General features: G+C 33.7%; 1 protein-coding gene across 7 annotated transcripts in view; it reads left to right on the forward strand.

Moving 5' to 3' along the window:
• Nucleotides 1-17,126, forward strand: part of NFIB (nuclear factor I B) — a 239,712-nt gene that overhangs the window by 176,538 nt on the left and 46,048 nt on the right. For all 7 annotated transcript variants that reach the window (XM_047767631.1, XM_047767638.1, XM_047767635.1 and 4 more), the window contains exons 5-6: nucleotides 1,936-2,056; nucleotides 5,505-5,623. In XM_047767631.1, the coding sequence (XP_047623587.1) occupies nucleotides 1,936-2,056; nucleotides 5,505-5,623 (240 nt within the window). The remainder of the gene's footprint in view (nucleotides 1-1,935; nucleotides 2,057-5,504; nucleotides 5,624-17,126) is intronic.

Consider the following 17,126-nt stretch of genomic DNA (forward strand, 5'->3'; position numbering starts at 1 on the left):
TTTCTCTGCAATGAAGAATGCTCTTCCTAATCATATTTTCCTTAAAAATATTTTAAGTTAGTTTCAACATACCTGATATTTAAGTAAAGTTCAATTAAAAATTCTGGCTAAGAAAAATTCCTTGAAATGCAGCTGTTCCTTTGGAATTTTATATTCAACTTGGTGTCAGTTTGGAGAGAGGGAAAGGTTAAGTAGACTCTCTGTTCTTAGAGCGAATCTCAAGGGCTCTAAAATTTTGTCACCCCAAGCTAGGGTACACTTATGCTCATTGGAGCTTTTGAAGGCCAGATAAAAACAAGTGAAGAAATAGAAATTGTTCTTAGGCATTGTCCTTTGACACCAACCTGGCAGGCCTCCACCTTGCATGTCATCTCTGCCCATGACCTTGCCCCTGTGGTAACCACTGTTTAAAATTCCCTCCCTTCAGTACCTTCCTCATTCTCCAAAGCCCTGTGCCAGCTATGGCTTTTCCACAGATTTCTTGGACCACCTAAGCTTGTGTGAGATTCATATTCTGTTGAAATCCTGCATCACTTATTGATCATGTTGTTCAATAAGTGATGGAAAGTTTCATTTTAACCTCCGTTATTCTTGTGCTTATATGTTTTTCATAAGTGTTTTGTTTACTCAACTTGTTGCCCAATATGTCTTATTAAGGATGGGAGCTATCTTAGACTATTTTGTATCCCTTGCAGCGTCCGTTACTAAGTAATGGACATAGTACCTTATTGGATGAACAGACTATCAGTGAATTAGTTCATTTTTACCTTTTCATCTGCTGTTAGGCATACCTTTGAACTATTTCATCTTTGCTAACTGCTCTTGGTTGCCAGGGAAAAAGTTGGGGGAAGAAAACAAGGAAAGAAGGAAACTCAAATTTGTTGAATACCCATTATATCCTCAAAACGATGCTGAGCTTTTGTCACTCCTTACTTCATCTCATCCTGAAAGTAATAATATGTGATAGATTATTATGATTCTCCTTTTACAGTTCAGGAAACTGAGGCACACAGCTCAGTTGTAGCAGAGGGAATTAAAACTAAAACACTGTCTAGCTCTCATTACTCTACTCATTGTAAAACCACATGCTGCCTCACAGATATATTCAGATGTCTAGAAACCAGTTTTAAAAATTTGAAAAGATGTGTGTGGTTCTTTGTACAAAAACCAACACTTACATTAAAAATCTCAGTTCATAATACATCAGCAAACTCAAAAAGATTTCTTGATTCATAAAATAATACGTTAAAATATAATACTCCATGAGTATATTTTAAATGACTTACAATGCTGGACATAAAAACTTAAAAACAAAACATATCTATGGAGTAAAACTGCTTAACATTCATGTATGAAACCTGTATTTTGGAAAAAGAAAATCTTGGCTTATATTTTATGTTTTTCATATGTACCTATGGTATTTATTTTTATATCAAATAATCATAAATATGATTTCTAGTACATTCTAATATTAATGTTAAAATTATTATAAAATAATAATCTTTTGTGAAACTGTTCCAATTTGATTTATTTAACAGTGATTTGGTTTTGGTTAGTACAAAGCACCTTGCTTGGATTTGCACAATAGGCAATATATGTTGTTTCCTATGGCACATCTTTAGACTAGTGGAGTGACAAATATGATGACTAACACAAAGGACTGAATGGAGAAGCTTGGGCAGTGGGAGTAGGGGAAGTAGTAACCAGTGATGACAGCCTGAGTGCCTCAGTTCTTACACTTGAACACTGGTATCGTGAGGATGTTTCCAAGTCTTACCCCAGGGGATGGGTTGATATCATATCATATCATAGTCTTAAGGTAAAGAGAGTTCCTCATCCTTGCCCAGAGGCATGGGAAATATTAGAGGATTGTATTTAAATGGAGATGACAGTGGTAAATGCCATTCCAAAATTTCTTTTTGTGTTATTCCTCAGCGCCCATAACCCAGGGAACTGGAGTCAACTTCCCAATTGGAGAAATCCCGAGCCAACCATACTATCATGACATGAACTCGGGTGTCAATCTTCAGAGGTCGCTGTCTTCTCCACCAAGCAGGTAACTAAGAAAGGAGCTGCTCTAGTTCTCAGTCTGTATGCAAATAGGTAGGTATGCAGATAAATAGGTACCCAGGTAAAGAGATGAAGGAAATAAAGCAAAGAGCTCAAGATTTATTTTGCCAGTTTTGCACAGATTTTTAATCTTTCCTGGTTAAATTTATTTTGAAATTTGAATGTTAAATGTAACTGTTGTTCAAAGCATTTTAAAAAAATCTTTCAGGGGGACATGGGAACTATGAAAATATATTAATATGATTTTTTTATTCTCTTCTAAGAAATATAATGATTCTACAAGACATCTAATTATTTTGGTGACTTTAAAAATGGTATCGTCATGGCAAAGATCCCTAGTTTATGTTTGATCCATCCAACTTTTACCTTCATACCATATCCAAGCTGTGGATAAGGAAATGGGAAAAATAAAATGTGGCATTTACCTAACCTTAAAAGGCCTTATTCTAGGCCACAGGTTTGCCACTTTCTTCAATTAGTTGATGTTCGTTGAATAGTTTAGTTACCTCTTAGTCACCAGTGAAAGTATTACCTGCTCTGAGATTTGGCTCAACCAGCCTTTGTAGGGGAAGAGCTACATGAGGTGACTTTCCTCTTAGTTCTCTGTTGACATTCTCATTTTTTCTCTCTTGACTTTGTGATTGTAGCTTTCAGTCCCACAGGAGTTTAAAAAGAGGTCTCTTATTTAAATAAGGGGAATTTAGATTTCGAAGCTGTTGTACGTAGGATTTGATATGTTCCGCAATTATACAGTGTTAAAAGACGGCTGAATGAGAAGGCAAGATAAATATTATAGCTGTATTTTTTGGGGGGGAGGGAGTTTGGATTTTCACTATAGAAAGAGCAATCTCACTTCCAGAGCCTCAAATATACCCATGATCAGAGAGAAGATCATACACGAGTTCCAGAGCAAAACATGTATTTCATAATATTAACCTTAAAAAAATCTGGATAACTATTTTCCTATGTTATTCTCAATAACAAAAATTAATTGCATTTGAATTAATTATGGGGCTATGCACATTTATATATTTCTTAACTAAATTCAATTTTCTGTCATTTATGGTCAAACTGTATATTCCTACAGTAAGAGTGCATAATAGAATAATTGGGTTTATTATCATTAAAGTTGTATGTGATATGGTGAGATGTTAAAAATGCTTTAGTGTTTCTATATTTAAAAGTGAGTGGTAATTTTTTATTTTATCTGATGGATTGATATGTTGTCAACACAGATCTTTACTCATGATCATTCAGAATAAAAAAGGTTTAAAAAACATTTCTCTTTTATTTCCTTTTGAAAATCTTTTCTTCCTCATTTCAAGTTTTCCATAGGTAAGTTTTACCACTGATTCATAGATGAAAGAATTAGATTAAAAGAGGTTTAAAAAAATACATTGTAACTTTGGGTACAAAGAAACTAAAGAACTACTATTTACTCTCTGGTTTAGCATGGATAGAAATTGCCGTCTTCTATATCATGTTAATACTGAGTGTTGTGAGTCAAATATTAATCACAAATACATCTACAAATACACCCAGACATGCACATGCTTCCAGTGTAGTAGAAAGAGCATGATCTTCCAAGTTGGAAGTCCTTAACGTGGGAGTTCCTATAGCGACTCAGCAGGTTAATAATCTGATGTAGTCTCTGTGAGGATGCAGGTTCCATCCCTAGCCTTGCTCAATGGGTTAAAGATCTGGTGTTGCCACAAGCTGTAGCATAGGTTGCAGATGCTGTTTGGATCCAGCATTGCTGTGACTATGCTATAGGCTAGCAGCTGCAGCTCTGATTCAGTCCCTAAGACAGGGAACTTCCATATGCCACAGGTACAGCTATAAAAAAGAAAAAAAAAAAGTCCTTAACTTGTGTCAGGCTGCTTCCTTTAACATACCCTGGGTAATTCACTGATCTTTTCCAAATTTATCTCCCTGCTTGTAAGGAAATGGAGGATTGTTTTATGTCTATGGCTTCTAAAGTCAATTCCAACTCTGAAATCCTGGGATATATGTTTATTACCACTGCATAAAGTTCATTCAGAAGATATCTTTTTCAATTTTCACTTGCGTAGGTATGGATAAGAATTTTTTTTTTAGTTTAAGGAAAAAAAATCCATTTTCATACTTATGATTGTTTAATAGGGTATTGGAGGTACATGATAGCAACATATAAAGTATTATGGTATGTGCCATAGAATAGCTTTTTAATCTCTACTCTAAATATTCATTTTTCTTAATAATTGAGATAAAGCCATGTTTTCTTTATTAAAATGTTATTTTAAAAGTATATCATGTGGGGAGTTCCCTTCATGCCTCAGTGATTAACGAATCTGACTAGGAACCATGAGGTTGCGGGTTTGATCCCTGGCCTCACTCAGGGTGAGTTAAGGATCTGGCGTTGCTGTGAGCTGTCGTGTAGGTTGCGTTGTGGCTTGGATCCCACATTGCTGTGGCTCTGGCGTAAGCCGGCAGCTGCAGCTCCAATTAGACCCTTAGCCTGGGAACCTCCATATGCCGCACATGGCCCTAGAAAAGACAAAAAGACTAAATAAATAAATAAATAAATAAAAATAAAAGTATACCATTTGGTTTGAATTTGGCAATACCCCATTTTTTGTGGTTGATCTTAGGAATAAAGGATCAATAACCTAATTTTTTAGGAAAAGCTCAGTAAGAATGTACAAAATAGTTTATAATCAGTAAAGTACCACAAAATGTTTAATATTATTGATAGGTTACTGCTAATAATTACTATTTAATAAGTATCTTCTAAATGCCAGCCACTAAATGCACTGTGCTTTATGTTTAAAAACTCATTTAATCCTCTCAGCCATTCCCCTTTGAACTAGGTTTTATTATTTCCATTTTACAGATGATTTAAACTGAGCTTAAGAAGGCTAAGGAGTTTACTTACCTTTGAATTGATATGAAAGAATTACATTGTTGATGGCAAGATGAGCATGATTAATATTGATAATTATAATGAGGCAGGTAAAATCATAACAATGGTTCTAAAAGTAATATACTTATCACATTCAGAATTTATTTTTTACAACTGAAAATACTAGTTTACTTCTGGAAATATATTTCAAAAGGTAAACACAACACCACATTTTAAATCAGCTATACTTCAATTTTTAAAAGGGTAGATATAACAAATGTCATATTTGTTAGGCAGGAACAATTATATTGTGGTATAATAAATGATATGTATAACTAGAAATGTTTACTACTGTTGATGACTTGAATACTTACCATTATTTTATAATGAATCTGAGATTATACTTACCATTATTTTATAATGAATCTGAGATACTTTTTCATGTATTTATGGACATTTCCACAGAAAGAATCTTCTCAAATTATATACTTTCAAATGCCACATATCTTCCCAGAAATCCTATTAATGTTAACCTGTCATCATATTTTAACAGCAAAAGACCCAAAACTATATCCATAGATGAAAACATGGAACCAAGTCCTACAGGAGACTTTTATCCCTCTCCGAATTCACCAGCTGCTGGAAGTCGAACATGGCATGAAAGAGATCAAGGTGAGGAGGAAGGAGTTGTCTCTAGGGAAATAGAGTAAAATGTTGATTCATTTCATAAGTTTCATTTAGTCAAAATTTCATGATTGAATTAGTATGGATTATATTTTCTTCATGAGATGATTGCAGTAAAGGTATTTTTAACATAACATTTTAAGGTAACACTAGTCAAAGGTTGTTAAAGTAAAGGTACAAAAATCCCACACTTGTATATGTTTTTTGAACTTTTTTCCTCTGGACAAAATGATCTTTTAGAACCTTCACTTTGTATGTGACTGGTGGTGATCTGTCTACATTAGTTGGTTGGACTGCAGCAGAAGCACTAGTTCAGATTCAGTTACATCAGTTTGCTCCTCTCTATGGGGTGTTTTAAGAAGGAGCCAAGCTTTAAGCAGTTTGCAAGTGCCAGTTACTGAAAGTTCCCATTTAGAGGAAGCTGTACTTCCTCTTGGAAGTAGGTACAACATCAGCAATAAATAAAAGTGTAATGGAAGACACGTGACATCTGAGTCACTTGAGTTATTCTTTCTAGATAAAATTATCACCTGGTTCTAGGGCAGCTCTGAGGAAAAAATATAACTTGAAGAAATAGGGATTATGTGGCTCTCTGAATTCATGCTTAGCTCTTTTTCATGCTTAAAGTCTATTGGAGTAAATATATTTCATTGGACATGCTCATGCCTTTTTGCCATTATTATTAAACATGGAAATAGATTAGCTCACTACAATTTTTATTTATTTTTATTCTTTTTGAAAACCAGCTGGAGAGTTTTGGCTCTAAGACCCCCCACCCCCTCCCCAGTGTCTTCTTCCCACAGTAGACAAAACCTTATTTTAAAACATAATCATGTCAGAGTTGCTCTTGTGGCTCAGCAGGTTAAGAACCTGATTAGTATCTGTGAGGGTGTAGGTTCTAACCCTGGCCTTGCTCAGTGGGTTAAGGATCTGGCATTACCACAAGCTGTGGTGTAAGTCACAGATGCGACTCAGATCCAGTGTTGCCATAGCTCTGGCATAGGCCAGAGGCTAGGGCCCCAATTTGACCTCTAGCCCGGGAACTTCCATATGCCACAGGTGCAGCCCTAAAAATAAAAGCAAAAAAATAAAACAGAACCATGTCATATCATTCTCCTGCTTCATTCACTTCCATCTCTACCTAGGAGAAAGTCAGAATTTCCTCATATAATCCATAGACCTTTTTTTTGCCCTCTGGCCTCTGACCACTGCCCCAGACCCAGCAGAAGCTGTCTATTTCCTTCTTGCACTTAAGCCTGCTGCTTTGTTTAGATTTGGAAATGCAACACCCCAAATATTAATATAAGCCCTAACCTCTAGTGTGTTCCTCTTTTAACTGTTCATCTGGCAAATTCTTGGTCATCTTTCAGGTCCCAGTCTAAACTGAGGGATTTCAAGTGAAATAAGGTCTTTCTCTCTTAACACCTAGTATTGTTCCTTCACTGTACTCATAATATGTAGTTCTGTATTTGCTTCTGGGATTGTGTAAATCTGTCTGCATTATGAGGGCAGGGACTTTTATCTGTTTTGGCTATGGTATAACAAGAGCCTGGTAACCATGCATGACACTTGATGCATAGTAGGGGCAAACAAATATCTGTTAGATACATGAACCATTGATGGGCAGGACGCCAGTCTCATTAGCAAAGGCAAAAAGTAACAGGAACTTCACCAGACTTGCAGAAGTGAGAATAAAAGCAAAACCCTCAACCCTTTATATTGTATTGAGTGTTTTACTGACATTGTCAGTTTTTTTCTAAACAAAGCCATATTTTCACCATTCAAAAATTGTTCTGGGAAAGATTCTAATGATAATAATAATAACATTGTGAATGGGTGGGAATGGATGTGTTGTTCAGAAGTGTAGGTGTTCTTTATTATAGAGAGTGTCACTTTATAAGCATTGATTCCTCTTTCAGCCTATTGAATAAAGCCAATCTCAAATCATATTATAAAACATTTTTGAAAAGTAGAAGGGAAACTGTCATTCTCTGTCTTTGTAGAATCATTGTATTGTCTTGGTGATTTTCTTTTGTCACGACGACTAGAATTATTAGAGAAGTCTGTAAAGGCATATTATATGAAGAATAAGGAAGAGTGATCCACGCTCGTGTGCTTTAAAAAAAAAGTCTGACACTTTAATTCTGAAGACCCTGAAAATTTTGTAATGTGCACAAAAAGCCATTGTGGGAAGAAGACTTCAACTACAATGAAAAAAATGAGGGCAGTACAGTACTATCTTTATAAATTTGCTAAGTCAAATGCAGTCTTTTTGTTCTATGAAAATTGCTTTCTTTAAATTTGCAGAATAAAATGCCCCATGGTAGTGCTTGTCCATCTTCAAATGTTCTTTAGACACACTTGTCTGTTGTGAAGGGCATTTTCTAAAGGACATTTGAGTACCCCTGGATATCACAGTGGCCTTAGTATATGTTTGACATTTGTGCTCCCACAAACCCTTGCGCTAATTGGTTCTCAATAACTCCTTATTGGTTGCTTTAAATATACTTGTGTTTATAATTGGAGGATGTGTTTAAAATTTACAAATAATTGTTTCCTGCCTCTAACTTGTTCTGTTAGTGTTAACTTTGCATTCAAATCTACTCTTATCATAAAAAAATGATTTTTGAAATATGAGAACCACAGATAACAAAATTATGAACAGTATGTGCCATTTCACCTTCCCTTATAATGTGAACCACCAGCCTAAGCCATTGAGATTTAGTCCAGTAGGCAAAAATAAAGGCTATAGTATAACCAAATTATTATAGTCATTTCCTTAAAAAAAATTAGGCAAATTTTAATACAAAATCTAGATTCATGCAATGGCAGATGTTCATGTAGTTGTCAGTAATTTAATGAAGAAAGTGTTTTTATTTTAGCATATTATAAATAAAATTATATGTCTTCTCTTTTCAGAATGCAAAGAAGCTTTAATTTATTGGTCATAAAAGAATTATAATTTTTAATTTTATAGAATGTAGACATTAACGTTTAAAATCTAAACACCATTTAATAGCGTTAAGTATTTAGTAGGAATTTTTGTAATTGCTTAAATTTCTTCTAATGAATAGTGGTAGACATTAAATTTGTTAGCTCTATATTATATAATATTTATGTTTTAACTTTATATGTTTTTATTTATAAAGGAAGAAAGAAGAAAACTGGGCCACTAACAAGGGGATATACAGCTGCTATTACATTCTTTTTCTAGATTCTAGATTATTTTTTCTTGCTTAGTCTCTTCTATGAATTCCCTAGTGTTAAACTTTGTGACTGCTTCTATCTCTGTTGAAAATTTTGTTTGTTGGATATTGCTGTCCATCATTTAAGATTTTAATGGTTAAGTTAATAGAACCAGGTTAGCTTATTAATTTGCAAGTTGAAAATTTTCTTTTATTGTTCTAATACTTACCCCATAAAAAAATTCTCAAAGCTTGTCTACCAGAATTTTTTTTTTTCCATCTGAGCCAATTCACAGGTTCACTTCCTCAATGATGTACTTCCTTTGAAGTAGTCCTTTATAATTTCTGATATAGAAAGGAAAAGACAGATAGGTCTTGGTTTATACTCTAATTTAAATTACTTTCATGGAATTAAAGCTTGTTGTATTTTAATGTCTGGGAATTTAACAGACTAATAAATGATATGCTTGAGAATTTGAAACAATTCTTTAACAATATCACTTTGCCACTGCCATGCTAATAGTCGCCGATTCATCTAAGCCTGAATATAAAACTCCTAAAACACTATTTAGTAGACATTTATTGATATGGTAAATATATTTGTAATATACAGCTGGGCTCTCTAAATGGAAAATTTAATAGCTTCTCAGTCTGATGAGTATTTAAACAACTAGTAATCTTAGATAAAATGTAAATTCAAAGACTTTTAATGCAGTAAAATTTTATTAATTCCTACACATTTAGAATTTGAGATAATTGAACTAAACTAACATTTACCAAATGCCTATTATTTACCAGGAATTTCTCTAGGCATTGAACACATAAATATGAATAAATTAAGTTTCTAGCCCTTTCCTGCTGAACAGAAAAATATTTATGAAAAAGTTGCTTCACAGAGAATAAATAACATAAATCAGATTATGAGGGAACTGTCTCCATGCCCAAGCTTACTTTTAAACATTATGAGAAATAAATCTTTACAGAAAAATCAATAAATCAGTATGTTAGCAAAAACTAGCACTGCTTAGAGGTATGTTGTTATGTAATTATACTTTTAAGGGTAGCTTAAAAATTTATACTGGATTCTCAAATAGGCAACATTTAGGCGTCATGTTCTGGTTATTGTAGGTACTAGAAGAAAAACACTATTTATAAAAATTTACAGTTCTGTCATACAAATAAGTCTCTTCAGCTAGTCTTTTTGAAGTTTTCATATATTTCCAAGCCTTAGAGATTTATTTGTGATAATTTTGTAAATGTTCTCATTAGTAAGAGTCTTATATGTTGTTACTAAATTTCAATTTGCACTTTATAGAGTTCTGTAAGGATATGGTATTAAATATCCAATGAATTAAGTGTAAGGGCTCAAGGGAACACTGAAGGCTAAAGAGAAATAATGTCAGCTTAGTATCATGAGTTTAATCAAGTATGGGAAATAAATAACAGTCAGTAGTGTGGAGACATTGATAGAGCCAGAATCAGAGGCCAGCCTTTCCTAATGTGAATTTTAAAAACATTAACAGGAGTTCCTGTTGTGGCTCATTAGTAACGAACCCAAGTAGTATCCATGGGGATGCCGGTTTGATCCTTGGCCCTGCTCAGTGGGTTAAAGATCCAGTGTTGCCATGAGCTGCTGTGCAGGGTCGCTGACACAGCTCGAATCCTGCATTGCTGTGGCTGTGGCCTAAGCCAGCAGCTACAGCTCAGATTCAACCCCTAGCCTGGGAACTTCCAAATGCCACATGTGCCCTAAAAAGCAAAAAAAAAAAAAAAAGTTAATATATATACTAGACACAAGAGCATTTAACTAAGTTTGGAAAAAAAGTTTGTTTTTCTTTTTTGATATGGATTTTTATTTTTTTCCGTTATAGCTTGTTTACAGTGTTCTTTCAGTTTTCTACTGTACAGCAAGGTGACCCAGTCACACATACATGTATACATTCTTTTTTTTCACATCATACTCCATCATAAGTGACTAGATATAGTTCCCAGTGCTATACAGCAATATTGATAAGTTTTAAACTAATATTTAGACTTTTGTAATTCATGAGTTTGTAAAATATTTAATATACTCCTGTATTCCTGTGGAAGTGAATATCCATGAGTGGATATCCACTGAATATGTTTAATTAAATTTGTGACATCAGAACCTTTTTTTTTCCATCGAAGAATCAATACAGAGAATTTATCCTATGTTCAAACATTGGAAAACAGCACTGTAGCCCAAACTATAGTCTGATGAAAGAAAATCTCAAGATTTTTCTAGAACTATGAAAACTGAGTAAATGAGCAGCTTTCACAAATAGTTGAATAACTACCAATATTAAATGGTCCTAGAAAATGGCAGGGAAAGAGCTTAATAATTTCCTGGAAGAATATTTAAGCTCCTTTTGGGGACCAGCTAGAACACCAACAATTCCTTCCATTCCTAGAGTTCGTATCACAAGTATTAAATGTCATATGTTCAAATAATCAGATTTCAAGCCAGACCAAATCAAAGATAGCAGTGCTTTTGATAGATACATGGGGAAAGATGATTTGAGTGTTTATGCACATTTTTAAAGGTGTTTTCTTTATTTGTTTGTTTAACTTATTATTAAAAGATAAAAAAAGTCAAGAACTGTTCTTGTAGATCTTAGAGTGAATCTCAATGTATCCTCCTGTCATTGGAGGGCAAATGGACTGCCTTCATCACAGTGTAGTTCATCTTCCTTAGCCACCCTGCTGTAGTTGGAAAATCACATTATGAGCATCTTACAAACAGAAAGGAAAACAGTATATTGTTGGTGAAGGCCTTCATCAGAATTCCTTACATTGCCTCCTGATCTATAGATGTCTGTGCTCCTTTCATGTGTTCTAATCAGGAAAAGCATTTTGGATGAGGCAGAAACCGGTGTACATGGTGGAATAGCCAGTACTATTTTACTGGAAAAAGCGATACTCAGATTTCTGTGCTCTGGAGCCTCAACGATTTGAAAATATAGCATCTTGCAGAAAAAAAAAAAAACAAACTCACCATGAATAATTAGTTTGAAAAAAATGAACAACTTCCTGTTGAACGCTGGATATTGAGATTGGTAGAACACTCCCTGAATTAGGAAAGTGGAAAAGCCATGGGAGACAGTGGGCCATGCCAAGGTTCTTGGAGTGGCAAAAGATTTTACTTCAAATCCATGCGTGCATTGATTTCGTGTTTAAATTTATTTTGAAGTACTTTGGAAAGCCAGTTTCTTTTGAGTTAATATACTACCAAACTCATATACAATAAGAAGTTGATTTTTCAGGGATAGAAGCCAGATTATGAGAACCCTTAGGGAGACATAGTTCAAGCTCCTTATTTTATGTCTGAGCAATCAACGTATCTTAGAAACTGTCTCATCCACAATGTCCTGATAATTAATAGCAGAATCTAGTTCTTCTTTTCAAAGGCTAATTTGTTTTTTCCATTATTGTGCAACCTACCTGGAGAATCAATATATATAAAATTACCTACATAGGGAGAAATGGACTAGGAAAATTTGAATACTGCTTAATAAGTCTTGACAGATGGATCTAAGGAGCTTCATGGAAGATTCTTTTAGACCTTTTAGAACTCAAATGAGAGGAGAGATAAATTTATGAGTTTTCAGTTCTAGAAGAATTGTCCAAATAAAATTTGAGGATGGTAAAATGTATACTTTTTAAAAAAAATCTACCTCTTAATATTTGTGCCATGATTAAGTTTTTGAGCTAAGAAAATTGGAGATATGAGTGCTTTTGATGGACACATGTGGAGAAGAACTGGTTTGGAGTGAATGTTTAAGCATGATTTCTTTCAGTTTTCATAAGCTTTTTGTTATGGAAAATGTCAAAAGTAGAAAGAGTCATAAAGTGAACTTCCATATCCCATTTCTCAGCTTTAAATATTATCAATATTTTTCCAATCTTGTTGCATTTACTATCTCTCAGTTTTTTAAGTATTTTGAAGTACATTCCAGACATTGTGTCCTTTTACTTGTAAATACTTATGTTTTAATAGATAATGACTTTTTTTTAACACAACCCAATACATTATCAAATTAATAAAATAACAATAATTCTTTAATATATTCTGTTAAACCCATGTGCATATCCCTAGAATATCTTATAGGATGTATTATTTAAAATGAAGATCCATTTACCATATTTGTATTTTCAACAATGCAAACCTGTATTATAGTTGTATTGAACTCTAATGGTTATGGTAACTATTTTTATATTTACTTCTTTTCTATATCATTTATTTGTTGAAGAAACCGCATAAATTTAAAATTTTGAAAAAGATTTGTTTAACAAGTACATGTAAATGAGGAAAACCATTTGTGGCTACCATTTATCGGGCGCTCATTCCTTTTTTGGAGTGACCTAAGACTTTACATATATTTTTTCTTTTCAACCCTGTTTAAAAACAAACATTTTGCAGCTCATTAAATTCATCACTCCAGTGCTTAGGAAATTTGACAGAGACACACAGATAATAAGTAGCAGAGGTAGAGTCAGAGCTATTGTCTGTTTAGCTGCAGAACCTATGCTCATTATTGCTGTGTACACTGCCTCCCAAATAACTGCTTGTCATGCTATGTTCATGGTTTTTGCAAACTAGTTACAAAACCTCTATGACACTTTTTCTAGCACACATGAAACTTCAATGCAGATAAATATACATAGTATCTGAAGGGTTCACAGACTCCAGGGATTCATGAGTGCAGTCCCTAGGCTGGCTGGACTCAGGTTATCAATCTAATATCCTTTTAATAATAAGATGTTAATAAATAATCTGAAAGTCTAGATGTCTTTAGTAGAGGTATGTGATATACATCCAGTTTAAGATGAACTCTATATGTCACAATATAAAGATTGATTACAAACTTGTTGTATATATATGTTTTTTCTTTTCTATTCTAAATTTTTGCCTTATCCCTAGAGCAGTACAATGGTGATCAGGACACTATATATACTGGTGTGGACTTAGACCACATCAATATTTAATGACAGTAAATTTTGAGTTTTCTTATCTATAATATAACGAAGATAACAACACTAAGATTCCTTGGCATTCCAACATTCTAGATATTAAAATGATGGAAGTCAGGAGTTCCCGTCGTGGCGCAGCAGAAATGAATCCAACTAGGAAGCATGAGATTGCGGGTTTGATCCCTGGCCTCGTTCAGTGGGTTAAGGATCCGGTGTTGCCATGAGCTGTGGTGTAGGTCGCAGATGCGGCTCAGATCTGGTGTTGCTGTGGCTCTGGAGTAGGCAGGTGGCTACAGCTCCGATTCGACCCCTAGCCTGGAAACCTCCATAGGCTGCGGGTGTGGCCCTAAAAGAGCAAAAGACAAAAAAAAAAAAAAAAAACTAATGGAAGTCAGATTTTATAGATCTTCAACACTTGAGTTTTAAGCTTTCATTAACCTGGATTTTTATGAAAAATCCAAAAGTTTTCCATTTCCTAAATTATTTTTAAGTGTTTATGTTAAATCCTCTTGTTGAATAACATGATAATTGGGCTGTTTAGGTGCTTGGAGGCATCATATGTTTTGCCTTATAGCTGAGGAATGTGCCATTCTTACAAATACATGCCCTGTCCTGCACCATTCTGGTACAACAAATGATTGAGAGAGATTGAGTTATTATAACAGAACCTTGTTATGGGATCAGTGTCTCCTTCTTTGAAAATAAATGACTCAGCCAGACGGCAACATTTATTTTCTCTAAATGAGTAGAGATGTAGCAATAGGAGACCATTATCCTGTGACAATATTCTGTTTCATTGACATTATCTCACAAATGTAATTGGTCCATTACTAAATAGAGGTTTCGTTACTGATCAATTTCACGTGATTTCTAAAACCATTAGGATAATAAATATGCCATCATAGTCATTTCATTGACAGGATGTTCCTTTTTTCTTCATTTACATCTGTTAAAGGAAAAATATAGATTTAGGTTAAACTTCAACACTACAATTTATACCCATTTTGACTACTTTTCCATTAAGAGAAATGGAGTATTGTGGAGAGCAATCATATTTGCATTGAGCTGCTAAAGTGACTACCTTAAAATTTTCATAATTTTTTTTTGTCTGCTACACTAAACCACATCAAATCATAATTGTTCCTAAGCAATTAGTTTGCTACCTCAGTTTAATGACTTTATTTGAAATAAGTTCCAGATCATTTCTAGGCTTTACTGTAAATTCACTAAAGTAACACATCAGTAAAATCAACCCTAACCATTACCAGGGTGTATAATAACAGCATTAGTAACAACCTAAACCTTGAGATGTCTTGTAGCATAAATGTTTCTAAATGCATGGCTTTTCCCCAAATGTTCTCTAAAAAGTCATCTGTAATCTTGTTAAATTAGAACTCTTCCAGTATCTTTCTGACTTTTACAGTTAAGGTTACAGTATTGATTTTATTTTATAGTCCATGGCTTTCAGATGCTTAACACTAATAAGCTTCTATGGCCAAGAGGTTCTCCCCAGAGGCATAGCGAATAACAGCTGCTTACCTATGCCAACATTTAATAAGCATCTAAAATATGCTCCAAATCCTGCATAATTGTTTGGTGTTTTTCCTCCTTTCAAATTAGGTTTTCTGACATTACTCAAGACACTTTGTCATTGTCTGTTAAAATGAAATGGCTTAATGGATAAAAGTATTTTGAAGTGCTTTTAAAGAATAAGTTTTCATTTATTTGTGTTCACTCTTTTAGCATTCCTCTTCATTATTCAAGGCATTTTTTTTAATAATGTCTCAGGAAGGTGTTTGTGAGCTTTGAAGGAGTTTGAGCTTTAACTTGGTATTGGGTGTAGGTGTAGCCTGGAGACTTTTTTAATAGAACTGTGATAAACAGAAACTTGTAGTAACATGCTCCTTGCTGTGCTTGGGTTGGAATATGCAACATGGAGGGATTTAAAAGGATAAATAATATGCTCAAGTGTAGTTAAGATTAAATAACTCAAAGATTAAAGTAATAATTTTCATATATTTAATACAAAGTCTACCATACTTTCTATTTTCTCCTTTGAAAAAGAACTGATTTCCTTAGAAAAAGAATGAGAAATCTAATTGATGATATCTTATCTCCTCTTAATGTAGCTTGCCGATTTTCCAAAGTGTGATAAGCATATATATATATATATATATATATATATATACATGCACACACAGAGAGAGAAAGAGAGAGCGAGACTTTCTTAACGTGGCAGCTAATTATTTTTTGAATCATCTGGCATCATCATCAAATTACTGTAGTGGGATTACGTCCATATGTCTTGTCATAACATTCAGAGCTTTTTGTTAACTTGGAGTGTGTGGGAAGGACTTACATTTGCCACAGAATCCTAAGATTTTACATCTAGAAGAGTCCTTTGAAACAGATATTCAGATATTTCTTTTCACTTATATTCTCAAAAATATATTGTTTTGCCTTTAGCTAACTAAATTGCAAATGTTACATTGAAGTATTTCATTTTACATTTTTGCAACCTCCAATACCTGAGACCAATGTGGCATTTCCTTCTTATAGTGTAATATTTGGCACATATCATTTCCAGTATTGTCAATCCATCATTGGGAACTATTTATAATATTCTGTGGAGCTACAGGCAGTAATTTTTCCCAAAATATGTGCTTTACCATTTTATATTATAGAATTAAAAATTGTTTGTGGAGGATTTGGAAAAACAAACTGTTGAAAAAATTAAGAAAATAGAAATAACCTGTAGTCCTTTCACATAGAGATAACTCATGTTAATATTTGGACATAGCATATGCCAGTCTATTTTACATGTATTTTTTCTTTACACATCTTGCATTTTCTATTTCACGTCAAAATTTTGCATTAAATTGGGCTTATATAATATACGCTATTTATTTTCTTTTTGGTGGCCTTTTATTTATAATATGATAGCACATTATTATTCAGTTTCCATTTTATTGTTTCCATCTCATTCAGGTTCCATCTTATAATGTTATTCAGTTTCCATTTTATAATGACTGTATGATATGCCACCCTTTGGCTATGCTATACATTTTTAAATGTCTTCTTCATTCATGGATGTTTAGGTAGTTTCCAAGTTTTTATATAATAAATATTCAGTGAACATCATTGCATACAACTCTTTATACTTAAATCTGATTATTTTATTCCTATCTAGTTTGATACACTGTCCCCAGTACCTAGCATACTCCCTGGCACCAAGTCACCAAATAGATGCTCAATCAAATTTTGTTAAAGGCATAAATATGTACCCACTGTGGAATTACTGAGTTAAACATTAT

This window comes from Phacochoerus africanus, chromosome 2 (genome assembly GCF_016906955.1).
Source record: "Phacochoerus africanus isolate WHEZ1 chromosome 2, ROS_Pafr_v1, whole genome shotgun sequence".
NCBI classification, from domain to species: Eukaryota; Metazoa; Chordata; class Mammalia; order Artiodactyla; family Suidae; genus Phacochoerus; species Phacochoerus africanus.